Consider the following 24,917-nt stretch of genomic DNA (forward strand, 5'->3'; position numbering starts at 1 on the left):
TGGTTAACCACCAAAAACGTTTCCTTTTCCTTTCTCGCTTTCAGTTTTTGCTGGCATTTCGTATTTACTAAAAGTATATGTCTATTGTTTGCGACTCTGAGACGTCTTTTGGTGGGGGGGGGGGGGGGGGGTTGGGCGCGCAGCCATTGTTAGACTGTTTGCTGACGGATCAGAGTGTTTGCCACATCCCGCCATCCCGAGATGGGAAAGGGAATGTTTGCCGATAGAACACAAATGGCAATGCGCTTCTTCCCATGCGCTGTTTTTCTTCCAATGTAAATGAGAAGAAATGATCTGTTTCTCCTTTGCTGCACAAGTGCTGCGATCGCCGTTCTTTCGTACCATTCGAATATCAATCGTCCGTTAGCGTTGTTTTTTTTTGTGTATGTGTGTCTACTTATAATTGAAAGGTGTATTAATAAGTGTAAAACATAAAATGTTCGGGAAGTTCAATAATTGGCTTCACTGCCAAGTTTTTTTTTCTTCATATTTCAGTTGTTGACGGGGTGTGATTTCTTTTTTTTTTGTTGTCCTGCAATCACTTTCTGCAGTAGAGTAGAGTGAGTTTTACACGTGTTTCGTTTTTAGTTTCATCCATTAACTTTCCATGGTTTGCGCGCGCAGATGTGCATTAGTGTATCAGCTTTGTTCTGATCTGAGAGAGAACTAAACTTCTGTTGTACATGACACTCTCTCTTCTCTCCATTTTGTACGCTAAATAGATGTTCCCTATCTATCTTTTTGCTCTCCCTTCAAGAAGCTCTCGCATACATTTGCACACATCCTGTACTCTTCGTATCGAATGATGTTTCTCCTACTATCTCTACCTCCTTTTTTCCTGTTGTTTTTTTTCCATTTTTTGCTTCCTTGATTCACACACACGCGTACTCTTCGCGCTTGTGTCTCATATCTGATCCTGATTAACAGTGTTTTTGCTTTCAATGAGACTCTCGCATATCATGGTGTTCTTTTTTTTTGCTGACTTAACGTCTGCGCTGCGCTTTTGCAAACATTTTCTCTCCTTTGTTCCTAACCCTTGTTTTCTCTTCTCTACAGACGATTTGTTTGCCGATTAGTTATACTTTGCAAGTGTAATTTATTTGTGTGTTTTTTTTTCGTAGCTGTTGTTGCATAATGCGTGTGAGAGTTTTTTTATTAACTTAGAGCAAGTATGTTTTTGTTATATTGTTGTTGTTGTTGCTATCTTGATGCAACTATCTTTTGCACCCGACACTAATAATGCGGTACAAAATAGCCCGCATGCAGCGCTTTACCGGATGCTGCGCTGTGGGTGGCCTCAGTAACCATCGCCCCACCAGTCGACGCCGTTGCCGCCATCGTTGTTGCTGTAGCTTCCTCCATAGCTACCACCGCCAACACCATTGCGTCCGTAGCCGTCGTCACGTTCTACGAAAAAGAGAAAACACACATCGTACATATAAAACACATTTACAACAGGAGGGGCATGAGAAGCGAACAATCTCCCGTTCACTTACCGCCATATCCACCGCCACCGCCACCACCGCCGCCATAACCACCGCGGGAACCACCACCGCCACCGCCCATTGGGCGATGATCGCGCGAGCCACCGCCCGAGCGGCCACTGTTCTGCTGACGGTAATCTCGTGAGCCGAAGGTCGAGCCACCACCGCCGCGCGGTACACGGCCGCGGCGATTGCCCCCGAAACTACGGCTGTTGGTCATCTCCTCCAGGAAGCCGGGAATTTCCTGCCCCGTCTCGGCCAGCAGGCGCACCAGCCCGTTCGCCACGTTGCGATTCTTCTCGTTAAAGAAGGAGGTGGCGGTACCGAGGTTGCCCATACGGCCGGTACGACCGATGCGGTGCACGTACTCCTCCACCTCGGCCGGCAGATCGAAGTTGATCACCTGCTTCACGTTCGGAATGTCCAGCCCGCGGGCGGCCACGGCCGTCGCGACCAGGATCGGGCAGCGGCCGCAGCGGAACAGGCGCAGCGCCTCCTCGCGCTCCGCCTGCGTACGATCGCCGTGGATGCTCGTGACCGGGAAGTTGTGGTTGTACAGGAACTCCTCCAGCGAGTCGGCCGCCTTCTTCGTCTCGACAAAGATCAGCGTCAGACAGTTCTCGTCGTCCCCGTCGTTCTGCTTGGTGATGTTCGACAGCAGATCGAGCAGATGCGAGCGCTTGATGTTTTCCTCCACCCAGAAGATCGTCTGCGTAATGTTGACCGAGGTCGAGCCGACGCGCCCGACCGCCAAGAAGATGTAGCGGTACAGGAAGTCGCTCGCCAGCTCCTGGATCGCCTTCGGGAAGGTGGCGGAGAACATGAGCGTCTGCCGTTCGCCCGTCACCGGCATGCGGCTCTCCTCGACGATGCGCCGGATCTGCGGCTCGAAGCCCATGTCCAGCATGCGGTCGGCTTCGTCCAGCACCAGGAAGCGGATGTTGTCCAGCCCGACCTTGCCGCGCCCGATCATGTCCTCCAGCCGACCGGGCGTCGCCACGATCAGGTGGCAGCCGCGCTCGAGATCGCGCATCTGGTCCTGCGTGTTGTTGCCGCCGTACAGTACGGCCGGGCGCATGCGCGACCGGTAGCAGAACTTCTTCGACTCCTCGAAGATCTGCGTCGCCAGCTCGCGGGTCGGCGCCAGCACCAGCCCGAGCGGGTACTGCTTGCGCCGGTTCATCGGCCGGTTCGGGGGCGGCGCGGCCGCCCCGTGCTTGTACATCTGGTTCAGGATCGGCACCAGGAAGGCGGCCGTCTTGCCCGAGCCCGTCTGCGCGCACGCCATCAGATCCCGCCCGGACAGGATGATCGGGATCGCGTACTTCTGCACCGGCGTCGGTTTGTCGTAGCGTGCCAGCTTTATGTTATTATCGATAATCTCTGTCAGCTCAATGTCGTCGAAGGTATTGATGTGACCGGGCACGTCGTCGCCCGTCGCCTCCACGGGAATATCTTCGTACTTGCTGAAATTGATACCGGTGTTGCCGTGTTTGAACAGCTCCGCCTCCAGACGCTCGTCCCGCTCGGTGAGCACTGTGTAGTCGATCTGGCCGCGTCCGGATCCACCGCCACCGCCGCCGTATCCTCCGCCTCCGGCGCCGCCACCGCGGCCGTCGCGCCGATCGGAACCACTCGGCCAGCGTCCGCCACCGCCGTTCGATCCACGATCGTAGAACGATCTGCCACCGGCGGCTGCGGCACCGGGCCCTTCACCGGGGCCGGTTCCGCCACCGCTGCCGACGCTGCCCGGTCCGGGCGGGCCCATTGCCGCTCCCGGCTCCGGCCAGCGATCATTCTGAGGCGGCCCGTCCATGGGTCGATCACGGCCAACGGCTGCCGGTCCGCCACCCGGACCACCACGAGCGCCACCGTACGACCCCCAGTTGTTGTCCCGCCGATCGCCTCCGAAACCTTCAGAATTCTGATAGCCCCCGCCGTCCCCGCCGCGCTGGAAGCCACCGCCATTGTTGTAGCCCCGGTCGCCACCGCCGCGGCCATAGTTGCCGTAGTCGCCGCCGCGCCGATCGTTCTGATAGCGGCCGCCACCGCCGCCTCCGCTACGCCTGTTGAAGTCGCCTCCGCGATAGTCACGATCGCCGTAGCGCCCGAAGTCGCCGCCGCCACGATTCCGGTTCGAATCGCCGTATCCACCCCGTCTGCCACCTCCGCCACCGATACCGCCGCCGCTTACAGGACCAACGCCGGCACCGGTATCAGCAGGTTGAAAGTCGCCACCGCTATCAGCACATTCTCGCAATTGCGGTGGTACGTACCGCCCGGCCGGATGCTTAGGATTTCCGGATTCTGGGTTGCTGCCACCGCCGCCGCCAAGTTGCTGCTGCTTCTGCTGCAAGTCCAGACCAGCAAACTGCATTTGGTAGGAGGAAAAAGAGCGAACGAAGATAGCGTTTATTAGTTTGCATTTCAGACAGAATGATATGAGGAGATAACGTGTCCAAAAAAGGTGCTATAGAGTACAATTTCCATCATATGAAGTTCACTTCACATAAGAAAGAGTCAAGGAAGTGTCCCACAACTATGAGAACCCCTGAAAACCCCTGTAAATCCAAACCAACGCCACCGTAACATGCACTAAAGTGCCGACGCCCGACACGGGGGTACGCCTGCGAGGCCAATAATCGAGCTGCGTTCTCTTCTCTCCCACCACCACCACCCCCATTACTCCTCTTCGTGGGAGTAGATTTTGCAAAGTTCGATAGGTTCGGTTTGGTTGGGGTCCCTCATCGTATTGTGTGCGCAGCAAAGCACGATCGAGAAGAAGCGAAACATAACAAGCGCGGCTTCAAATGCGCAATGAAATGGAATAAAAGAAAGGAGAGAAGGAAGGGAAAAAATGGCCAACAAAGAATAGTAGAAGAGGGAAACCGCGAAAATCTGTATGGTATGTGTGTGTGCGTGTGTTTGTTGCGGCAGACAGCGGCGTCCATTGTCCGTTTGTTCGTTCGCGTACCAACCAACCAATGGGCATAAAAGTAACGCGGCAAAACGAGGTCATTAAACTTGACGGTGAAAAAAAAAAAACGCTACGCAAGCAGAGACCGACATACTCAAATCATCATGGACGTCGTCTTTTTCGTGCCTACTTGGATACAGACGGCCGAGAGTTCCGCGCAGCGCGTCTTAGTTAAATGCGCGTGTTGATATTCACGTACCCTCTTGTAAAGCTTAAAATGCTATTTGTGAGGCGTAGTAACATGTGAGACACATTTGTGACGTAGCGAAAGCGTTTATCTGACGCAATATAACTCATTTCTTGAGGTGATTAGCGTATTTGCTCATTGCCAAAAAAAAACCATATTACAAACCGTTAGTCAACAAATTTTAAAATGAATCTATGTCCACCTAATCATCTAATACAACACATTATGCGCTTAAAAATGATAAAAATAGTTTGTTGTACCAAAACTACTCGAACGGTGCTGTTCCATGTGGATTAATCCATACACGTCGGAGAAACGATGTCAAGCGAACGGGGCTAACACTGAGTATCAGTATCAAAGTCGACTTTAACACAACACCCTATATATTCCAACGCTCATTTCCGCAACGTGACCAGACGATGCACGCGCGCGCACATACACTTTTACACATGGAAGGGACACCACGACACACAAACGATTATCACGATCCTTTACCGTGTCATTGATCGAACACCATTCCACCCTGCTGCTGCCGCCTGCCCGTGTATGTGCTTTTTTGCTTGCGCGTGCACATCTCATATAAAGCAACAACAACAACAAAAAAGCTGGCTTTGACCTAGAACTGCGCTTGAGAATTTAGTCCGCGCGAAAAGTACAAGCATATGCATACAATACACTCACACACTAACCCTGCACCACCATTAGAGAGATGTGTGAACGAGCTCTAATGGTGGTTTGTTGGGATTTTGAAGTGGGCACCGTTACACGAGATAAGAGAGGGCTAGCCGCAGGCACACCATGGGAGAACAGGATGGGGAAATTGTTGCAACCGAGAGCAATGAATGAGGAGACCATAATTTTCATGAAAACATACTTCCATAATTTGCAAAATTATTATTTCAAATTGGGAGTCAGCTACATCACATCGCCTTCCGGCCTGTGCTGCAAACTGCGTCAACTGCAAAATATGCGTTTTAGAGCTCAAATGACCCAACGGAGATTACTTCGCAGTTGCTGTGCCGTGCGACGACATTACCACCTTTTTCTTGAACCAAATGGTTGTGTATCGATGGGAACGAAAAGTAAGCGACGGATTGTGTTAAATCATAACGAATCGCAATTGGCGTTGGTTAAGGTGTTTGCTAGTTCTTGCTAGTATCAGTTTCCTATTCCAATACAAACACGACTAATGTAACATTTTATTATTAGAAGAGACGAATTATACTTTAATTCCCTACCCCTGCCTTTAATGCACTCGAAGAATTGAGCTTTCCTCATATGAAATCACTAGCTAACATCAGCTCTAGTAAGAAGATAAGGGTGTAAGGGAGTGAGAGAGAGAGAAACTTTAAAGAGAGAGTGAGAACAGACGACACACGCACGGCAACAGCACAACAGCGTCGTCATCTTTTCAAACATCGTGGAGTGCTAACACGACACCTTCGATACCGGGGGGACAGAGAACAGGGTAACTCGCGAAGCGAAGACACAGGTGAAGTGAATCACGGTACACCGCCTCGCGTGACTAATCAAGCCGCCGTGGGTCTGTGAACGTCAAAGAGAAGGAAATACAAAAAAAAAAACGCTACGGAAATGCGTAAAAGAAAGACAGAGGAGCTGCTATTCACAGGAAAAGAAAACCCAAATGGGTAAAAGAAGCCAATTGCGAAATGGGAGAGCATTGCACGCGCTTTATGCTCGTGAAAGCTGCGTTACGAAGTTGCTACACAAGCATAAAACCACTACCTTGATGTGCGCACCACACTTGGTATACGTCGAGACTGTCGTACCATCGACTGTGTGTGTATCTGTGTACCAGCCACTACGAACAGTATTATGTGTCTGTGCACACTCACTAGCCCAAAGGGAACCCCGCCGTTGTGGCGATATGAACTGAAGCCAACTCGTTTGCTCATCTTCGCAAAAGTGTAGCACCAATTTGTTTCCAATATTATAAACGTTCTCTATGTGCGGTAATGCTTATTTGCTGCACCATAACACCTCCTGTGTGCTGTCATATGCAAGTTGCGCTACGACGGGAAGACTTACGTGCAGCGAAGAACGTACGCGTACGCCATTTTAACTGCGACTGGCCTAAGGTTGGATATGGAATTACATAAAGGAAGAGTTAGATGATAGCCGGGGCGGCTATCGATTTCCGATCCCGATTGCGCAATGCAAGCAAAAATTGCCTACTTTTACTAGTTCTAATTCTAGCAGGATGTCTTTTTAAGAACACGATGGGGGGTATCTGAATAACCACAAGGCACAATCATACGGTGGTAACCATGCTACCCCCCCCCCCCCCCCCCCCCCGGTTCGGTTGCCTAGAGGTCGGTACGAGGTGAGAAAAACAGCTTCTTTTCTCTCTCACTCTCACTGTGGCACATCCAGACGGACTCTTTCGTGCCCTAAACCCACCTTCAGCACACCCTAACCTAACAAAGGCGCGCACAGACACACACACACGCACGCACAGCACATCGCCGTCGTCGCGACACCGCACGCCAGCCCAAGCGTCTGGATGTGTGGGTAGGTCATAGCTTGGAAGGAACAAAAAAAAATCATGACGGTGCGCATAAAATGCACGCGACAATGAAACCTTCCTTGACACGGAACGCACTCAAATCTCGTTGTCCTTTCAGTGCCTTTCCCCTTTTCGTTCGTCCTCACGCACGCACTGATCCACCAAATGACTTTGAACAATATAATTCCACCCCCCCCCCCCCCCCCCCCAGAACCCCGTCATCACCCCCATAAAGCCCACCCCACCCCTATCTTCTCATGATGATGGTTGTACGTACCTGCTGTTCTAGACCTGTACCATTTTGGTTAATAGCATTACTCATATTACAGTGAGCGTTCGTATAGTTTTGTTGTCTTCCTTCCACCGTAGGATTTGGGACGAAAGTTACGATGAGAAAAGTGTTCTTTTTTAGCGGGGGTGAAGCGGTACCGTTTTACCGAAACAGTTTTACCGAACGCCCTAGTTTCCTATACACTGTCACGCGCACACACACTTACGGCGATGCACACCTTGGGAAGAGTAATTACGTACTGTTCTGTTTGATATCTCGCCACCAAATTCACTGCAATTTTATAGTTCAAAAATGTTCACAAACTTGTTTTTTTTTTTAATCAAGCGTTGTCCTTTAAAGCTGTGCTCTTTCTCTAAGCACTGCACACAGCGTTTGCACAACACGCTGCCCCGACACTTTCCAAATACTGTGTGTTCTCACTTGTTTGAGATGAAGTGTGCGCACTCACTGGTACACAACACACGTATACACTCGAAGCGTCGTGTCACGGGTATCTTTGATTTCGAATGCACCACCAGACAGGCACACACACTTGCATACATATACACGCGCGCGCACACACAGTTGAAAGGGGGAACAAACGGATGCTGCTACTGCTTCCGCTTCTTCTTCTTTAGATGTTCTGCTCCGACGAAGGAAGGGAAAAGCTTTCCGCTGAAATTAGAACAAAAGTAACAACCACAGTTCAGACAAAAGGCCAGACAAATTGTTCATTGTTTTAGAAAAAAGGTCCTCAACCGGTCTTTGTCACTCGACGGGGAGGGGGGGCTTGGGAAATTAACGCAACAGAGGAGAGGAGCGCGTCATGTACAATGTTCTTCTACGTATTGCACACTCCATTCATGGGAAAACGGGGTCATCATCCTCCAGCAGTTCAAGGGACTTCTGTGTTCTAGAGCTTGTCGACCGCTTATCTATTTCACAACTTTTGGAAACACATTTTTTTTTAACTAAATATACCTTTCCAATAAACTCTTGTAACAAATGTGCAAGACAAGCAATACTTTGTCCTGAAAACCTTCTCCTAAAACTGGCAAAAATCTCCGCAAAATAACGGTCAAACGCGGCGTACCGCTCTACTACGACTGCCGAAGCCTGAAAACCTATTCCGACTAATTCGCCCCGTCTGCTTCTTCTTCCTTTTTTTTCCTTTCATTCGATTCCGTTGTTCGGCGAGCAGGCCAGACGTTGCTTCTTTTGTTCAAGCCCTACCAACACACCTACATATACATACACACACGCACGCACGCGAGAGCACATTCATACTTGAAACGTGATCTCGCTTCTACACACACCGGCTTGCTCTTTTGCCGATGTGTGCGTGAGCGCGTGACAGGCGGTGCATGTGGTGTGAGTGAAAAGACACGCCGCGTCGTGGCGGTAGCGGAAGAACCGATAGAAAAAGAAGACCGATTATGCCTACACCTAACGCACAACTACACGCGCAGCACGGACGCCGGCAGCGAGAGTGAGACCGCAGCACAGGGCCGTGTGATTCAGCTGGGGAGAGTTTGTCGAGCGGCTTGACAAAGAGGCGAGCGGGAGAGGAAACGAACGGTCAGGGCTAACTGCCGTGAAACAGCACCGACACCACCACCACCACCACCACTGCTTCTTCCTTTCACTGCGAAAACCGCACCGCAAGGTACGCCTTTCGTGCACCAATTATTACCCTTTCCGCCCACGGTCAGTCTCTGCAAACACACCAAAACCGTAGCCAAAACGTTGGCGAGCACGAAGAATACACTTCCGCTGAGGGTTTGCACAATTTAGCGTAAGTTTTCGCTCATACAAAACGGACACGACGTTACCGACGTTCTTTTCCACAGATCGGAGTTTTCTCCAAAGGGCGTCCAAGTTGGCAACAGTGTTGGGTGAGCGTTCTGCGACCGTGCCCCGTACTGTGCGACCGGGCGAAAACAGGCTACGCTTTTTCGCCGCAGCCGCGTTTGACAGTTGGTTGTTTATTGCCGACATGTGTTTTGTAGACCTGTAAAATTGGAAGAGCAGGCACGGGTGAAACAGATTCGATACAAAAGTTGGTGGATTTAATCGTGTTTTTTGTGTGTTAGAGTGGAACAATTGAAGCGAAGAGATCATGGCATCTTTGCGTGTAAAGTAAGTATGAAGAATGGGCGAGGGGTCGCTTCGCGTTCACGGGAAATGCTAATGTTGTTTTCGCCATCGTCTAGGAAACCGACCACCCGCAAGGGTAAAAAAGCGTTGGAGGAACGGGAACCAAAAACGATCGAAAATCTGAAGAAAACGCTCATCATGGAAGGCCGCAAGTGCTCGAACGAAATACGACAAGCGCTGAAGGATTTGAACCTGTTCAAGAAGCCCAACTCGCGCATGATGAGACGAAACAACGACGTTACCCCGTTCGAGGATGCTACACCACTGGAGCAGTAGGTTTTGTTGCATTGCATTTCAGTGTGTTGGTTGTGATAGAAATTAACGTTTGAATGCGTTCGATTTGCAGCCTGGCAAAGACAAACGACTGCCATCTGTTTCTGTTCGGCTCGACGTCGAAAAAGCGACCGAACAATCTGATCATGGGCCGCATCTACGAGGAGCAGGTACTGGACATGATCGAGTTCGGCATCGACCACTACACGGCGCTGGAAAAGTTCAAGACGGAGAAAATCTCCCAATTCACCAAGCCCGTGATCGTATTCAACGGCTACAAGTGGAAGCTGACGGAGGAGCTGCGCCGCATCAAGAATCTGCTGCTGGACATGTTCCGGATCGATCAGATCGAATCGATCCGTCTGCAGGGCATCGAGCATGTGCTAAGCTTCACGCTAACGGACGATCTCACCATTCTGGTGCGCTCGTATCGCATACAGCTGAAGAAGAGCGGCCAGCGGACGCCTCGGATCGAGCTGACCGAAATGGGCCCGTCGCTCGATCTGTCCATCCGCCGGACCAAGATCGCATCGGACAGCCTGTACAAGACGGCGATGAGACAGCCGGCCATTTTGAGGGTAACCAAGAGGAAGAACGTGACGCGCGACGAGCTGGGCAACGTGCACGGCAGGGTGCATGTTGGCAAGCAGGACATCAACGCACTGCAGACCAGAAAGATGAAGGGTTTGAGAAAGACGGCCGAGGAGAAACGGACGGAGCGGGCAAATAAGAAGAGTCGGCTTTCGGGCAGTGCGGACGCTTCGATGGACGAGGGTGTCGATGGGGACTCGAGCGGGGAGGCGAATGATGGAATGGATGCGGACAGTGGCGAAGAATGAATGGGTTTATTGATTGCAAATAAATGATTCCGTTTGTATTCCACTAATCTATTGCTTTATTTATACAAAAGTACTGGGGAGTTTATTGGGGTGTCTGTGAGCATCACATTTCCGCTATATTTTGTGTTCCACCTGCTCTCCGTTTTATGACTAAATGAATAAGTGAGCAAATATCAAGAGTTACTTTTTAAACTGCAAAGATGCTTTGAATACTGAGAAATTTAAAATTTGGTCATTTTTAATAAAAAAAGCGATCTCAAGAAGGAAATAAAGCATCCAGCTTATTCAAATCAAGATATTCGGTACGACAATATGCGAAGCGTTACGGTTACCGATAGTAACGGTTCGTGTAACACTACAAGTTTTACGCTGAAAGCTCATTGGCGAGCTTGCAAAGCTCTACACGTATGTTCCAATGAACAGCAAATGTTGTAAAAGCAATTTTTTGTAATAATTACATATGGAGGTGGTTGGCTGCCATACAAAGGTATATTATTTTATTCAGGAGGGACGGCATTGCCGCAATGATTAAGGTATAAACAATATTAGGAACCAAAATATTAATAAAATAGTGCTTGTACATGGACTTACTGGTTTCGGTGGAAGGAGGATTCACTTAATTGTTGAATGCTCGGTAGTGATAAGGATTGATAACTCATTGATCATAGATATGGCACATTAACATATTGACCAAAAAACAATTCAATTACTACCTTTGACAGCAAAAACTATTCCATATATTAAAAAATAAAAAATAAAAAATAAAAAATAAAATAAATAAAAAATATTTTCGACATCAACATCAACAAGAAGTGAATGCACTATTAAAAAAGAGCATCGTTTTTATCATTGATCGCAAAACGATTGACGGCTGTAAACCGGTTGTGGCACCGGCTCTGCTCAATGAAATCAGCTGATCCGAGTAATTGCCCAGGTAATTGATCAGTGCGCGTGGCAAAAAAACCGTAAACAATTTGTGACCATAAGTTCAACCGCCCGTAACGAGCCCACCGAACGGGTGGCGCCTGCTCGAAAACCGGTTTGTGCGTCGGCAGCCTAAGTGCGGCGTAATGGCAGTACGACAAGTACCGTACTCATTGACAGAGACGTTTTTTTGCTATTTATTTTGGTAATTCGCCGCAGGTAGACACTACGCGAGACAGTGTGGCTAGACGTGGTTTGCCACCGAGGTGGGTCGTTTTTTTTTCGATGCACGTTGGATGACGAGCGTCACGCAGCTATCCGTAAGGGGAGCATTTTCATTCATACCCGAGTCGAAGAAGTTGTGCGATCATAAACAAATGCTCGTGGGAATGCAGCGTGGATGGTGGTAGGGGACATTCATTTTCTATTCTTGATGGTCATCGCCGTAAACAATGCAATGGCGCTTCTGTTCTGCCAAATTCCACCTTTAAAATTGGGACAGGCTTTTTACCCTGACAAGCTAAGTTATTCGCTGCAGTGACCTTTACGGGAAAGGAAGTCATCAAGCATGCATTAATGTGCAGGTTTGGAGATGCCTTAAAGACCGTTACGAATTGGATGTGCGACGCTACTCTTTGATGATCTTCCTCAGTTGTAGATAACAAACGGAAGAACATCATCCACCAGCTGAATGTGTGTTCCAATCAATAGGTTTTACCTTGCACAAACCTTTACGAGCAGACCTTTATATTTATCTAATAACACGAAATTCTTCGAAGGTCACACCAGATTGAGGCGGAAATTCTCGCTTCTCTCTTTCCAACTCATACTAACAGTAAGCTTTGGTTTGGCTCTTAACAGTAAAACCTATTTTGTTTGTGATATGTTGATCGCCACTTGATCTTCGTACTAGTGACGCACCGCTGACCGTGTGTTGTTGCTGTGCCCAATCTAGCAGTCACCGCTTTTCGCCTGCGTGTCTTTGCTGGCGTAAGGTAGCTGGAGCGCTTTTGCGCAACACTCGTCGCCGTTCCATCTCGCTCGTTCCTTTCGTTCGGAGGGGGGGTTTTTAGCTTTAGGGCGCAACCCGGGCGATTACGTTACATTCGGAGGAGACATTCGAATTCCGCGCGGACCGACCGGGTGGCTGCTGCGTACGGCCGAACCGACGCGAACGAAAACGAGTCTTTTGTCTTTGCGTGTCATTGCTGCTGCTGCGACGGTATAAATTCATCATTTTGGGGGGTTTAGCTTTTGCGGCTGTATCTGTGCAGTCGTATTTATTTTGACGGGAGATAGACTACTTTCGTGTTTGTGTGTGTGTGTGTGTGTGTGTGTGTGTGTGTTTGCGTTCGTCATGGCTGACAGCATGCCACACTAGAAGGTCGTCGTAGAGCGAGCTTTTAGGTCAGCTGGTTGAGTGAGAAAGTGGCTGATGGCGGATGCGTTGAAACATGAAAACCAAATTGCTGACAGAGCCGTTTGTTACGAACCAGTCTATTGATTGTTTATTTAAAAAAGCTCTTTTATTCTTAAATACAGTTCCCAATTCATTCTGCCCCCACTGCCCTCCCCATTTCCAGCTTACCATCGGGCGGGCTGCACCGTAAGCCGTATTGCCCCGAAAATGGAAAACACATAAAAACACAACAGCATTATAAAAACGCCCGATCACTTGAGATTAATTTGGTGCGCCTTGATGGTGCCAGAGCATTCTGGGTGTGTGTGTTTTTATTTTTGCTCGTCCGTTGGATCGCGTTGAGTTTTTTTTCCGCTCTGTTTTGCACCAACACCAGCATCCGGTTGTGAAATCGAATTTCGCAAGATTACCCTGTGAAGATTGGCCCGGTGGAGATGGCGCACGCGGGCTTCTTTATCTGCTTTTGGTCGTTTCCTGCTCGGGAACCTCCTTCAGGTGCCCGATCGGTGCCGTAATGTGCGTGCCATCCCCTGTTGTGACAAAATGATTCGAAACAGGTATAAGAATTATGGGCGAGTAAATGATGGCGCGAGCCCATAGTCGGTACTTACCGTATTTTTCCAACGTGCGGCGCACCAGCTCCTTGGACGGTTCCTTCAAATCGTACGCCCAGCCAATCTTGGCGAACACGTCTAGCCAGAATGTGGTCACATTAACCGAGTAATGGCCCATCTCGGCTGCCTTGTAGTCCCACGGGAACACGTGATGGTAGTTGTGCCATCCTTCGCCCATCGACACGATCGATACGGCACGGTTTTCGGCCGGTCGGATGCGACTGCGGGGTCGTAATAATAGCGCGTCGCGTTAATGGCAAATTCAGTTAAGTGATCATAATGAAACAATCCCGGCAACCCTGCAACACCTACCTATCGTACGGTTTGTTGCCGTAGATGTGGGCCGCACTGTTCACCAGCCAGGTGAAGTTGAGCGTCAGCACGTACCGCAGCAGACAGTTGGCCAGGAAGGATAGGTAGAGCGGTTCGCCCAGGAACAGCCACGGCACCATGGACGGCACCAGGAACGTGAACAGGATCTTCAGCGCCATAAAGTAGCGCTGGTGGAACTGGATCACCGGGTCGGCCAGCACGTCCGACATGTCGATCAGCCGGCCCTTCTTGATGCACTCCGGATGCTTGCGGATCAGCAGCCAGCCGACGTGGGCGTAGAAGAAGCCCCGGTTCGAGTTGTGCGGGTCGGCATCCGTCTCCGAGTACTTGTGGTGGATGCGATGGTCCCGCACCCAGTCGAACAGGCTGTTCTGGCCGGACAGACAGTAGCAGCACATCAGGATGATGCGCAGCGGCAGCTTCGCCTTGTACGCCCGGTGCGTCCAGAGCCGGTGGGCACCGGCCGTAACGCCGAACCCGGCACAGCCGCCGACGAAGAAACCTGTGCGTCACAAAACGGGGGTGCGTAATCGTGTTAGAGCGCGTGTGAAGAGTGAAAGTGGAAATTTATCGAAAAGAAGAAGAGGATTTAATAAAAAAACGGCTATTAAGTGTGACATAGTGTGAGGCGACCAATATTGCCACACCCCGAACCCGGGTGAGCCGGGTGTCCGAAAATCATGCAACTTTCAAAGGATGCAGCAGCGTAACGGTACAGTTACGGCAATATGCACGCATCAATCAACGTTTCTATGCACCGGATGCAACGCAACCACGTGTCATCCGAGCTCTCAGGGGCGGTATGACGCACCGTCTTTGAAGGGGAAGTATTGGAATGGGACTTTCCTCTTCAAACGCCTGTGCCACAACAGATCGCCACGGATCGATTGCGTTTTCCGCAACCTCACGCGTGACCTCGAAATCTTCACCAAAACCTACTAGAGCCAGTTTGTTTTTGGGTACTTTTCCGGTGGAATGTTTATTTCGTGTCGCTACCTTCCACACTGACACGCTGCGACCCTGTTCTTGGCGTGTTTGTTAAACCACTTTAACGGAGAAAATGTATGCTCCAATTCTTCACCACCAACCAAAGTTTGGCAGCTAGCAGGGCAGGTACTAACGACACTTTAATGGCTTAAAATCTGCGCGCTTTTATTGTGACGCAAGTTTGCTTCTCGAACAAACCTGTTTTTTTGGTTTAGCGGCTCAGCCAAAATGCTGCGCGATCGAACGCGTTTGATGTGCGCTCTGGGTGAAATCACCAACTGCGCGCAGCAGCAGCAGCAGCAAGAAACGTCTGGGAGTTGGTAACAGAATTTGAAATTATAATGAACCTTTGCGATGGAGCTGAACATTGAGCTTGTGGTGAATCGTTTTTGATGCGGCATCTTCCTGGCTTCGAACGGGCCAGGAAAGTTGGAGCGATATGAGACATTTTGCGCGAGTGGAGAAACTTCTATCGCAGATGGGTTTCAAATCTCTCCCCCATTAGCATAGCAGATTCTTCCGTTAGGGTGATAAGCCCGGCCAAGAGAAAGAGCTGTGCGAGCAGCTCACAAATACTAATGGAGGAGTTGGTCGTTCATCGGTCTGCTTCGTTTGCAGGGGACGATTTTGTTTTTGGAAGCATCTATTTAGGAAAACGGTTTCCTGTGGCGCAGTGTAACCTGCCCGTAGATGTGTGAAGGTTACAAACGGGTCTATGCTATGCCGTGAACCAATCAGCTATCCTCTTCCGACTGCGACAATCAAATGACCGAATGAATTAGGTCTGCAGTGACCCTGGCGATACAAGCTTCCGCGTGTATCGAACAAGGGTTCGTCGCTTGTTTTATCGCTCATGTTATTTGTTTTTCTAACGCGTGCATCTTAGCGCGCGCTTCTAAGTGTGGGGAGAAGCTTCTAGAAACCGGATTCGGACGCTGAAGTGAAAAACGGAAACACTTACCCCACAGCCACGTCGTCAGCGTCGAGTACCAGACGTATTTGAAGAACATTATGACCGTGGTCAGATGCAGCCCACCGATCATGAGCACGTTCTTCCACTTGATCTCGGCATCGAACTTCAGCCCGAGATGGTCCGCAATCCACTGCTGCAGGGCTCGGCCGAACCGGCTCTGCTGCCATTTGTTGTAATGATGCAGATAGTCGTCCAGATCCTTGCTGGTGAGCTCCTTGCTGTCGCCCATGTCCTTGCCGTGCGAGTTGTTGTTCAAATCGTTGCCCGCGTCCGGTTTCGGTGCGTTGGTCACGTTAACATCCTGCGCGGCCAGGACCGTCCCGGGGACGGTTTCGGTTGTGGTTGCGACCGTCATTGTGCCCACCACACAACAATTGCACCACGGGTATAAAGTTCGCCTAGAAGTCCCGTCACACCAAAACCGCTCTACACTTCGCTTCACGATCACGAGCACAAGCGCAGCAGCTCGAAGCAAACACTTCGTACAACAGTTCACACCACACTAGACTGTTTGCCACAGGTCTCGAAACCCCTGGAGGCAAGAATTCTTGCTATTCCGGTATATATGTTGACACGCGCGCACGCACACACAGACACAGACTGTCACTTTGGGCAGACGCGCAGGTTAATGATCACATTTGCCGTTTCGCGAAGAATTTGGGAAAACAACCCGGAGATCCAGTCATGGGTCCTTCGGGCGGACCAGTGGGCGAACGATCTCACACGATTAACCAGTCTAATCGTTGTCCTCGGGTGGTTTTGGTGCTGTTTTTAACGCTCTACCTTCTGCGTTTGACGGTTCGGGATATTAGCACGTGCAGAAATTTTGGATAGTTCAACCGTCTGCCACCGACCGTCTACCATCGACGTCTTTGGTTTGTGGGCCACCTGGTCTGCGCCTCTTATATATAACATTTTTCGGGTGAGAACCCAAACCGAGCCGAACGCGCACGGGCCCACAAAACTGACGCACCAACACAGCGTTCGGTACGGGCACACACACACACACTTCACACGGTGGCGGCTTGGTTTTGCGTCACTGTTGGTGCGCATCTTGGGCTGCTTGGAGTTGCAGACCCCAACGCCCGGTGAGAGGGAAGAGCTTTTGTTTTTTTTAGTTTTGTTAAAGTGTATCTGTTTATCGTCATTTCTTTCCGTGCCAGGCCACTCAGCGAAACAAAGTCACCCAGCAGCTACTAACGTTTGGTGGCTGATGCAGTGAGAGCCAAAGCGGTGGGGAGCAGATCTGTTTTTAGAGGGGTTTTGTCAAACGTGTGCGCGTTGCCGAAAAATGGGAACTCATTCAATCATTGGGGTGGACGGAGGAAGGCCGGATTGTTTCATGATAAGCTACTTAGATAATAGTAATTCCAAACAACCGTGACGCGTGTCACGGTGGAAGGGTACGACGCTTGGCCAAACTGACTCGAATGTTGTTTTGCGATGCATTCGTTGCTCGCAATCGAAACAAAACCAAACCGGACCAAAATACTGCACAAAATAGGTTGATAGGTTAGGCAATAATGCGACGCGACAGCTCGTGTGGCGAGAAATTCGTTATAAAGAAGGAGACGTTTATTACAAAGTAATGTATTTAAAAAAAAACACAGAACAGAACCTGACAGCTGTTGCTTTCTGTTTAAGAGGGAGTAAAGGCAGAGAACTTTGGCGAAACGATGCACACGGATGGTCAGAGCCCTAGGAGTCGGCCGGTGCTGGAACTTCCTCCATGTGCCCGATCCGGGCAGTAATGTGTGTACCATCACCTAGTGGAATAAAGCAAAAACACATCGAGCATCAAGTATTAGCTATTGCGCTGACCCGACGCTGACCCCCCAAAACAGCCGCGTGATCTTACCGTACTTCTCGATCGTCCTTCGCACCAGATCCTTGGACGGTTCCTTCAAATCGTACGCCCAGCCAATCTTGGCGAACACGTCCAGCCAGAACGTGGTCACGTTGACCGAGTAGTTGCCCATCTCGGCTGCCTTGTAGTCCCACGGGAACACGTGATGGTAGTTGTGCCATCCTTCGCCCATAGCCACCACGGAAACGGCACGGTTTTCCGCTGGATTGATGCGCCTGGCGAAGTGGAGCGAACAGTGCGGGGAGAGAGGAAGGGGGAAAGGGAAGCATTAGAACGTTGGCGAGCAGTTTGGCACTGGTGGGCTGTGCTGTGATTCGCTACTTACTTATCGTAAGGATGGTTACCGTACAGGTGGGCGGCGCTATTGACCAGCCAGGTAAAGTTCAGACTGAGCACGTACCGCACGAAACACTGGCTGAAGAAGGACATCAGGAACGTTTCGCCGAAGAAGTACCACGGTATGAACGTCGGCAGGATAAAGCAGAACAGCAGCTTCATCAGCACAAAGTTTCTGCAAAGAACAGAACGCAGATTGGTGGAAAAGCGCAGAGAGCGAGCGTGAGTTATTGTGATGCGAAATGTATGCAAATATGGCCGAAAGCACCAACCGGTTCCATTAGCAAACGACCGCTTGGGGTGGATGCTTGTTTACAGTCGTTTTCTATTTATAAACTTTGCATGCTATTCAATAATTTAATAATTTTCGCAACGAAAAGATAGGATGCAGTGTTGAATATTTTAATATAAAATTTACACCTAAACTACCAACTGCATTGAGGCTCGATTACGCCTGCCCTGGCTCCGACAAGGTCCTGTGCAGTAGGCAGACACATCTCTCCTTCATTTGATTAGTGCATTCCACGCATGCAAACAAGATTAGTCTATCCAACCGAGACGGTGCACAATTCGCACCTTTGGAAGATGTCACGGGGCTAATGGTGCAAGGTAGTGGAGATTGTGCAATTGGCTCCCGTACGAGTCCGAGTGTTATCATTAGAAACGGGGCCAGGGGGATGCGTACGTTTGTTCATCTTCGTGACCTTGCGTGAGCGAGCAGAGAGAAGCATTGCTTTCGCTCGAGTCGAGAAGTGATACTGACGCGAATGGTTGTGTAAAACAAAACAAAGCAACGTTTTGTCAGGGTTGCGAGGGGTGTTGGAAGTGTGGCGAGTGGGAGAGGAAACTGTTTGCCGAAGATGCCGGTGTGGCGAGTGGGAGAGGAAACTGTTTGCCGAAGATGCCGGTGAGGCGTAGGGGGCTGAGAGAAGGTTAGGGCGTGCAAATGTGCATCAAACCGATCGAAGTCGTGGGCAGGTGAGGATTGGGTAGAGAGCCAACGACGATCGTTCGTGGCCGTTTCGCTTTGACTTTTTTGACGCGCAAACGGGGGTCCATATTGTCAATAAAGGGGTGGGTTTTCTTCGGCCGGTTGGAAGGTTGCTCGATCGATCGGTTGCCATTGTTCAAGGGTGTCAAATGTGACTTAGCGGAGAGACTATTGAGGACAGTTACGAAATAAGTTTGATTGAAGAGAAACAAAGTTACTGAATTAGAACAAAACTTGAGCTCTTCAAATAGCAGAATGAACGAAATCATTACCAATAATTTAATTAGAAACTTGCAACTGCTAAATTTTAATAGGAATACTCGCAAAACTAGCTGTACCTGCTCGCGACGCTATGTATTAATAATTACGCTGAATTTCTCACGGGATATGCAACCCGCAGTACACGGGAAGGGGAAACGTTATTGCTTGACGCGGGAAAAGACAAAAAAAGAGTGTGAAGTGCAACGATGGACGTCAGTCGCCACCATAATAACGAAGCCATTATTCCTGATTGTTTAACGATCATTGGTGCACTGTAGGAACGGGTCAATGCGTTCCGTGGACAAATTTAAAAAGTTGTTATTAGTTTAAAAAGATATTTCCTTGGTTTCCTTTTATTTTTTTAAATTTTACTTTAAAAGTATAAATTAAATATTTTCTTTTCTTGGTGAACTACACCTTCATAGTTTAGTGCATGTAAATTAATCAATTCTCACATGCTTTAGTGTGAAATCGATTTGACACCGCTTGTAACATATCAATTACTTCAGCTGCTAATTGAACAGGTCATTAAAATCCATTTTACCCGTTCCCCTGCAAATTGTGCCCGAGCGACCGAGCACAATGTCACGGCTAATTGCCTTGTATTGGCAGTCCATACCGTACCGTTAAAGTGCAGTGAAGCGCACCGCGCGAGAGTGACGGCGAAGGTGCTGTCGCGGACTGTACAAACGATTGCATACCCGGTAGGCGGATACCGGTAGGCGCACACCGCAGCACACCGGTCGGTTCGTTCGAACTAGAAAAAGGCACACAAAACAAACACACACAAAAAAAAAAAACACTTACTTGTGGTGGAACTGCACGACCGGATCGCTCACGATGTCGGACATATCGATCAGCCGGCCCTTCTTGATGCACTCCGGATGCTTGCGCAGCATCAGCCAGCCGACGTGCGCGTACAGGAAGCCCCGGTTCGCGTTGTGTGGATCACCGTTCGTTTCCGAGTACTTGTGGTGGATGCGATGGTCCCGCACCCAGTCGTAGATCGTGTTCTGGCCGGCGATCGAGTAGCAGCACATCAGGATGATGCGCAGCGGCAGCTTCGCCTTGTACGACCGGTGGCACCAGAGGCGGTGTACGCCGCCCGTCACCCCGAACCCGGCACAGCCGCCGACGAAGAAACCTGCAGTTGGCAAACGAGCGGTGGAAGAAAAGAAAAGCGAAATGGGAGTGAGCAATCGGGGGCACGTTTGCGGTTCGGAAATTCCACCATTCGGGAACACGGGAGAGGAAAAGTACTGCGCGAGCGCGCGCGCTGCGGTGGTCGATGACGTGAACGAGACAAACGTACGCGTCGCCTTGCGTCGGTTTCTCCTGCCGTCCGATCTTGCTCCCCGCCTGGGCGACCATTCATTGATGAGTGATGGTGTTGCATACCGTCGTGGGGTTACGTTATAGGCGAAGCTCTTTACTGTTTGCGGCTACTTACTTTTTTTTTTTTATTTTGGCAACCCCAACATATTGCAAACGATTTCTTAATCGAACGCTATTTTTCTTTTTCGGCGCTCAAAGATCGGTCAAAAATTGCAACGCGCTACCACTCGAAGGTTGGAAGCGAGCCTGGCACACACAGCGATGGTCATCAGCGCGCGGTTCATCGATCGGCTCAATTGTTCACCGCTGACCGCCCCACCTGCTTGCGTAGGGGATGTTTTGTTTGCGCTGCGCATACTTTATCTGATTTTCTTGCATCCTTCGATCAACGCGCGTATGCCATGATGCTTGTTACCATACACACTACACGAGAGCGAGAGCTCACGAAAAACTCACGAAATAATCGATGAGTCTCGTATGGCTCGCACGGGCAAGGAAAGGGGCCAAGCTTTCGATTTCATTTGCGTTTTTCACCCGACGAGATGATTTATGTCGTGTGACGAATTTCGATCAGCTGTTGCGTTACGTTAGTGCCCTAGCCTGACTGTGTTTCATGTTTAATTTGCCGCAAACAGCCGAAACTCCCGGGCAGGCCCGAACAAAAAAGGAAAAAAAAACATACAAACGAGTTTTGTTATGATAGGGCAGCGCTTTTCGTGTGTGCTAGGCGAGCGAAGGGTGATATTGAAACGGCCCCGAATGTTTGATATTTGGTGCATTAACAACAGCAGCAGCGATTGGTTAGGGTAGGTTTGCTTTTTTCAGGTATGCTCAGGTATGCGATTATTATGATTATATGCATGTATGATGATCCTCGTTAAGGGTGTAGCTTTTTTTTCATTCGTTAAGGACAAGTTTTTTGAAGGAAATTAAGTGTCATAAATTTACTACCCTTCGAACGCCATCACGTGCAAGGGTGCGGTGTACACGGCCAAACTGGTTTTGCTGGTTGCGCTGTTAGGAGTAGCATCCCTCCACTAGCTAGGTCGCTAGCATCTTCACGCCCAAAATGCCAGATGCCCTTCGCGTTCGGGCGAAGATAACGGTCCGTATCCGTACCCCTCAAAAAATTCCACGTTTCACCGTCCTTGTGCCGTTTCTTGTGTTTTGTTTGGTGTCCACTCTCCTCGCCATCGGATAACCTGTGATGCAAACACGATCGATTACGCTTAGTAGGAAGGTGTTTGAAACTGGCACGTCACACACTACCACACTGTCGATTCGTTGGCAGTGACACATTTCGGGCTGATTTTCAGGAAACGAATCTTAACGTTTATGTAAATATGCTTTTTTTTGTTGTTGTTCACTCTTTTATACACCCACTTCATCCAGTAGCTCTGGGAGCAAACAGCTAGGATTGAAAACGTGTTCCGTTGAGGTTTAGGAATTTTCCCAAAATCACAAATTTTGGAAAATGTATCTGGTTCTATGCGTTTTATAGTCAGCTCGTTTTGCCAAACTCGATCGAAGAGGAACGGTAGCAGCATTTGCCTAGATACAACGATTGCCTTAAAGTATGTTGAGCGTACAGTGTGTGCAAAGCGTTCTAAAACATCTAAAACTGGGTAAGAAACCCAGTGTGCTAAGTCAATCGCTTAACAAATGCTTCGTTCATTCCCCCGATTGGTTTGAGAGAAACTTTCTGAGTTTTGTGCAAAACTTTCAAAACACCGAGCTAATATGCTAATATAAGTACTTAAGGTTGCGCTATCAGCCACCAGACGAATCGTAGGCTGTGCGTTATCCTCGCGATTGTGTAATTTGGCAGCGCAGGACGTCGGACTACCGATAAACAATTAAAATGTGCAAAACATATGCAGCATTTGGTTCTTTTTTGTTGCCTCTGCCCCCTCAAATGCCTGCCACAAACAAATACAACGTCTCATATTTTCAAAGATGATGCAACTCGAGCTAACCGTGACGCACGATGACGTCAAAAGGATATCTTTGATTTCGTTTTTTTAATATTTCGAATGAATTATTTTCACAACCAATCCACTGTGGCTGAATAGCTTTTGCAACGCTTCAATAGTCACAGAGCATATCGGGTTTGAGTCGGCCTTGCCCGATCAGCAAAGAAAGGAACTGTGTCGTCCCACTGGTAAATCGTGCCAAACCCGCCGAATCTGTAAGCTCAACATCGCTCATCAGTTTCAATTTGCGGCGCTTTCGATTGCAGCAGAGTACAGCGATGATTAATTATCTATTTGATGACCTTTCCTTTCGTTAGGTTTTCTTTCAATCCCACCAACTTCAAATCACGCCGGTGCAATCTGACTGACCAAGTCATGCCTGCGCAGGTTGCACGTTTGAAGGTTGCAGCTAACAATTCTCATTGCGATGAATGGAATCCAATTTTGTGCTGTGTTGTAGCATGTAACTTTCTATTTTATATGCAACGGATTGGGATTTGTGCTATTTGTGCTACAGGCCACAACACGAGACAATAGTTGCTGCTTCTAAGTGAGCCAAAAACACGTTTCGCTACCTTCGGATACGTGGCACTGGCTGGGGAGACACCGTTTGACAGGTACGGTGGACAATTATTTTTGCATGGCTGCGAATTTGATACGAATTAGGCGCGTGCTTTCGGGTATCCTGATGGACCGGTTTGCGCGAGCAAGTCTCGAACACGGAGCGGACAGGTTTTGGGTACTTTAAGCGGAGGGATTTGCACAGCAGGAAGCGTATGTGTTTGGCAGTTGTATAGGATTTCTAATATATTAAAGTAAACGTAACACGTATGCCGATCGAAAGATACAGGGTTTCCCACGACTTATTGGATGGTTCTCATCAATTTTTGGTGGGTTCCCATCAATTTCTGGTGCGTTCCCACGATTTTTGGCCGTTTTCCAGAATATTTTGGTCCAATTGTATTGATATCCAATCGGAAAATACCAATAAATTATGGCAACGAACCAACAATCTATGAGATACGATAAAAAAATCGCGAGAACGCACCAAAAAATCACGGGAACTGACCAATAAATCGTGGGAAACCCTGTAATGCAAGTGTTAGATTTCTGCAAATCTAAAATGCCCATCAACAATTCCTGCCTTTCTTTCGGGTTTGCCGTTTGCCACAACCCGTCCAACCCCCCTCCCCATTAGGCACCAACGCGTGCAGCGCTATCGATATTCGTTCGACTTACCCCAGAGATAGGTGATCGGTGTGGCCTGCCAGACGTAGTGCAGAAAGGACCACACCGCAATCACGTGAAAGATCCCGATCATGAACACATTGTTCCACTTGACTTCGTCTTCGAACTCGTAGCCGAGGTACCGCTTCACCAGGTCGGAGAGCGTGCGGCCCCAGGCCGACTGCTGCCAACGGTTGTAGTGCTTGAGATAGCTGTCGATATCCTTGTCGCTTACGGTACGATCGTCCTCCATCTCGTTGTTGTTCGTGTCCGGGACGGTGGAGCTGGCTGCAGCGGCCGCAGCCGCCGCCGCCGCTTGCTGTGATTGACCATTCGGGCCGGGTTTCATGTACTGGGCCGAATTGCCGGCGATGAACTGTAGCGTGCTGGTAATGCCCACCGTCATGTTGCCCAATTAATCACAGCGCTTACACCGTTTCTTTTTTTTTCTGGCCCCACTAGACAAACTCTACATACGAGCTTGCACACACACACACACACGTATCGATACACAAACACACAGAGATACACGAGCACTACACACTCGCGGGATGTAATACACTTCACTGTTTGGCAACTGTTTCGCTTAAGTATTTCGAGATCTAGTAAGACCCTTTTTGCTGTCGGCCCGTTACGATTCGAAAAAGCGTTTGAACTTTCTCTTTCCACCAAACCACCGAAACTGCCACTGCGGGAAAGAAGCAATCGATTTCTTGCCGCTTACACAACACACTCCCGAATACCGCAGGCCCGCGGTAACCCTCCCCAAGAAACCCACCGGGAGTAGGGTAGCTGTGTATGAAGGAAGTGTAGGATGTGCCCGGCGTAGATGTACCGACCGATTTGAACAGGCGGATTAGGAGAAGCGCACACGCTCCGTGCTGTTGTCTGCTTGTCTCGCGATACGATGACAGACAGAGGCATAGTGCTCCGTGTCCCGATGGCTTTATATCGTTTTCGG

General features: G+C 49.3%; 4 protein-coding genes across 5 annotated transcripts; 1 reads left to right on the forward strand and 3 right to left on the reverse strand.

Annotated features, from left to right (window-relative positions):
• Positions 1-439: 439 nt before the first annotated feature.
• Positions 440-9,281, reverse strand: LOC1272904 (ATP-dependent RNA helicase bel). Of its 2 annotated transcripts, none has more exons than XM_061649534.1 (4): positions 9,140-9,281; positions 7,453-8,121; positions 1,497-3,855; positions 440-1,407 (listed from the first exon to the last, which is right to left on the reverse strand). In XM_061649534.1, the coding sequence occupies exons 2-4, from the start codon at positions 7,495-7,497 to the stop codon at positions 1,298-1,300; spliced, it is 2,514 nt and encodes an 837-aa protein (XP_061505518.1). In that variant the 5' UTR covers positions 7,498-8,121; positions 9,140-9,281; the 3' UTR covers positions 440-1,297. The 2 variants fall into 2 exon arrangements, with proteins under 2 accessions (XP_061505518.1, XP_061505519.1); XM_061649535.1 differs by lacking the exon at positions 9,140-9,281 and adding an exon at positions 8,428-8,650.
• A 78-nt stretch (positions 9,282-9,359) lies between these two features.
• LOC1272896 (ribosome production factor 2 homolog) lies at positions 9,360-10,762 on the forward strand. The gene is made up of 3 exons (XM_311825.6): positions 9,360-9,585; positions 9,660-9,875; positions 9,950-10,762. Exons 1-3 carry the CDS (start codon positions 9,566-9,568, stop codon positions 10,713-10,715), a joined length of 1,002 nt encoding a protein of 333 aa, XP_311825.5. The 5' UTR covers positions 9,360-9,565; the 3' UTR covers positions 10,716-10,762.
• Positions 10,763-13,120: 2,358 nt separating this feature from the next.
• On the reverse strand, positions 13,121-17,385 carry LOC11175840 (stearoyl-CoA desaturase 5). The gene is made up of 4 exons (XM_003436319.2): positions 15,955-17,385; positions 13,986-14,508; positions 13,671-13,894; positions 13,121-13,589 (listed from the first exon to the last, which is right to left on the reverse strand). The coding sequence occupies exons 1-4, from the start codon at positions 16,319-16,321 to the stop codon at positions 13,513-13,515; spliced, it is 1,191 nt and encodes a 396-aa protein (XP_003436367.1). The 5' UTR covers positions 16,322-17,385; the 3' UTR covers positions 13,121-13,512.
• A 134-nt stretch (positions 17,386-17,519) lies between these two features.
• On the reverse strand, positions 17,520-24,896 carry LOC1272903 (stearoyl-CoA desaturase 5). Its single transcript, XM_001237392.4, has 5 exons — positions 23,969-24,896; positions 20,229-20,565; positions 18,159-18,344; positions 17,825-18,048; positions 17,520-17,732 (listed from the first exon to the last, which is right to left on the reverse strand). Exons 1-5 carry the CDS (start codon positions 24,360-24,362, stop codon positions 17,665-17,667), a joined length of 1,209 nt encoding a protein of 402 aa, XP_001237393.4. The 5' UTR covers positions 24,363-24,896; the 3' UTR covers positions 17,520-17,664.
• Between the last annotated feature and the right edge of the window lie 21 nt (positions 24,897-24,917).

The sequence above is a fragment of the Anopheles gambiae genome, chromosome 2 (genome assembly GCF_943734735.2).
Source record: "Anopheles gambiae chromosome 2, idAnoGambNW_F1_1, whole genome shotgun sequence".
In the NCBI taxonomy this organism is placed as follows: domain Eukaryota; kingdom Metazoa; phylum Arthropoda; class Insecta; order Diptera; family Culicidae; genus Anopheles; species Anopheles gambiae.

What these genes read in the sequence shown, in the direction of transcription:
- LOC1272896 (XM_311825.6), top strand. Translation starts at nt 9,566, where the DNA reads ATGGCATCTTTGCGTGTAAA. An exon ending in ATGGCATCTTTGCGTGTAAA is followed by an intron (nt 9,586 to 9,659) that starts GTAAGTATGAAG and finishes GCCATCGTCTAG; the next exon opens with GAAACCGACCACCCGCAAGG. An exon ending in GATGCTACACCACTGGAGCA is followed by an intron (nt 9,876 to 9,949) that starts GTAGGTTTTGTT and finishes TTCGATTTGCAG; the next exon opens with CCTGGCAAAGACAAACGACT.
- LOC1272904 (XM_061649534.1), bottom strand. Translation starts at nt 7,497, where the DNA reads ATGAGTAATGCTATTAACCAAAATGGTACAGGTCTAGAACAGCAG. An exon ending in GTACAGGTCTAGAACAGCAG is followed by an intron (nt 3,856 to 7,452) that starts GTACGTACAACC and finishes TACCAAATGCAG; the next exon opens with TTTGCTGGTCTGGACTTGCA. An exon ending in CGGTGGCGGTGGATATGGCG is followed by an intron (nt 1,408 to 1,496) that starts GTAAGTGAACGG and finishes TCTTTTTCGTAG; the next exon opens with AACGTGACGACGGCTACGGA.
- LOC1272903 (XM_001237392.4), bottom strand. Translation starts at nt 24,362, where the DNA reads ATGACGGTGGGCATTACCAGCACGCTACAGTTCATCGCCGGCAATTCG. An exon ending in ACCGATCACCTATCTCTGGG is followed by an intron (nt 20,566 to 23,968) that starts GTAAGTCGAACG and finishes TGCCAACTGCAG; the next exon opens with GTTTCTTCGTCGGCGGCTGT. An exon ending in GGTAACCATCCTTACGATAA is followed by an intron (nt 18,049 to 18,158) that starts GTAAGTAGCGAA and finishes CCACTTCGCCAG; the next exon opens with GCGCATCAATCCAGCGGAAA.
- LOC11175840 (XM_003436319.2), bottom strand. Translation starts at nt 16,321, where the DNA reads ATGACGGTCGCAACCACAACCGAAACCGTCCCCGGGACGGTCCTGGCC. An exon ending in GGCAACAAACCGTACGATAG is followed by an intron (nt 13,895 to 13,985) that starts GTAGGTGTTGCA and finishes ACGACCCCGCAG; the next exon opens with TCGCATCCGACCGGCCGAAA. An exon ending in CCGCACGTTGGAAAAATACG is followed by an intron (nt 13,590 to 13,670) that starts GTAAGTACCGAC and finishes TTGTCACAACAG; the next exon opens with GGGATGGCACGCACATTACG.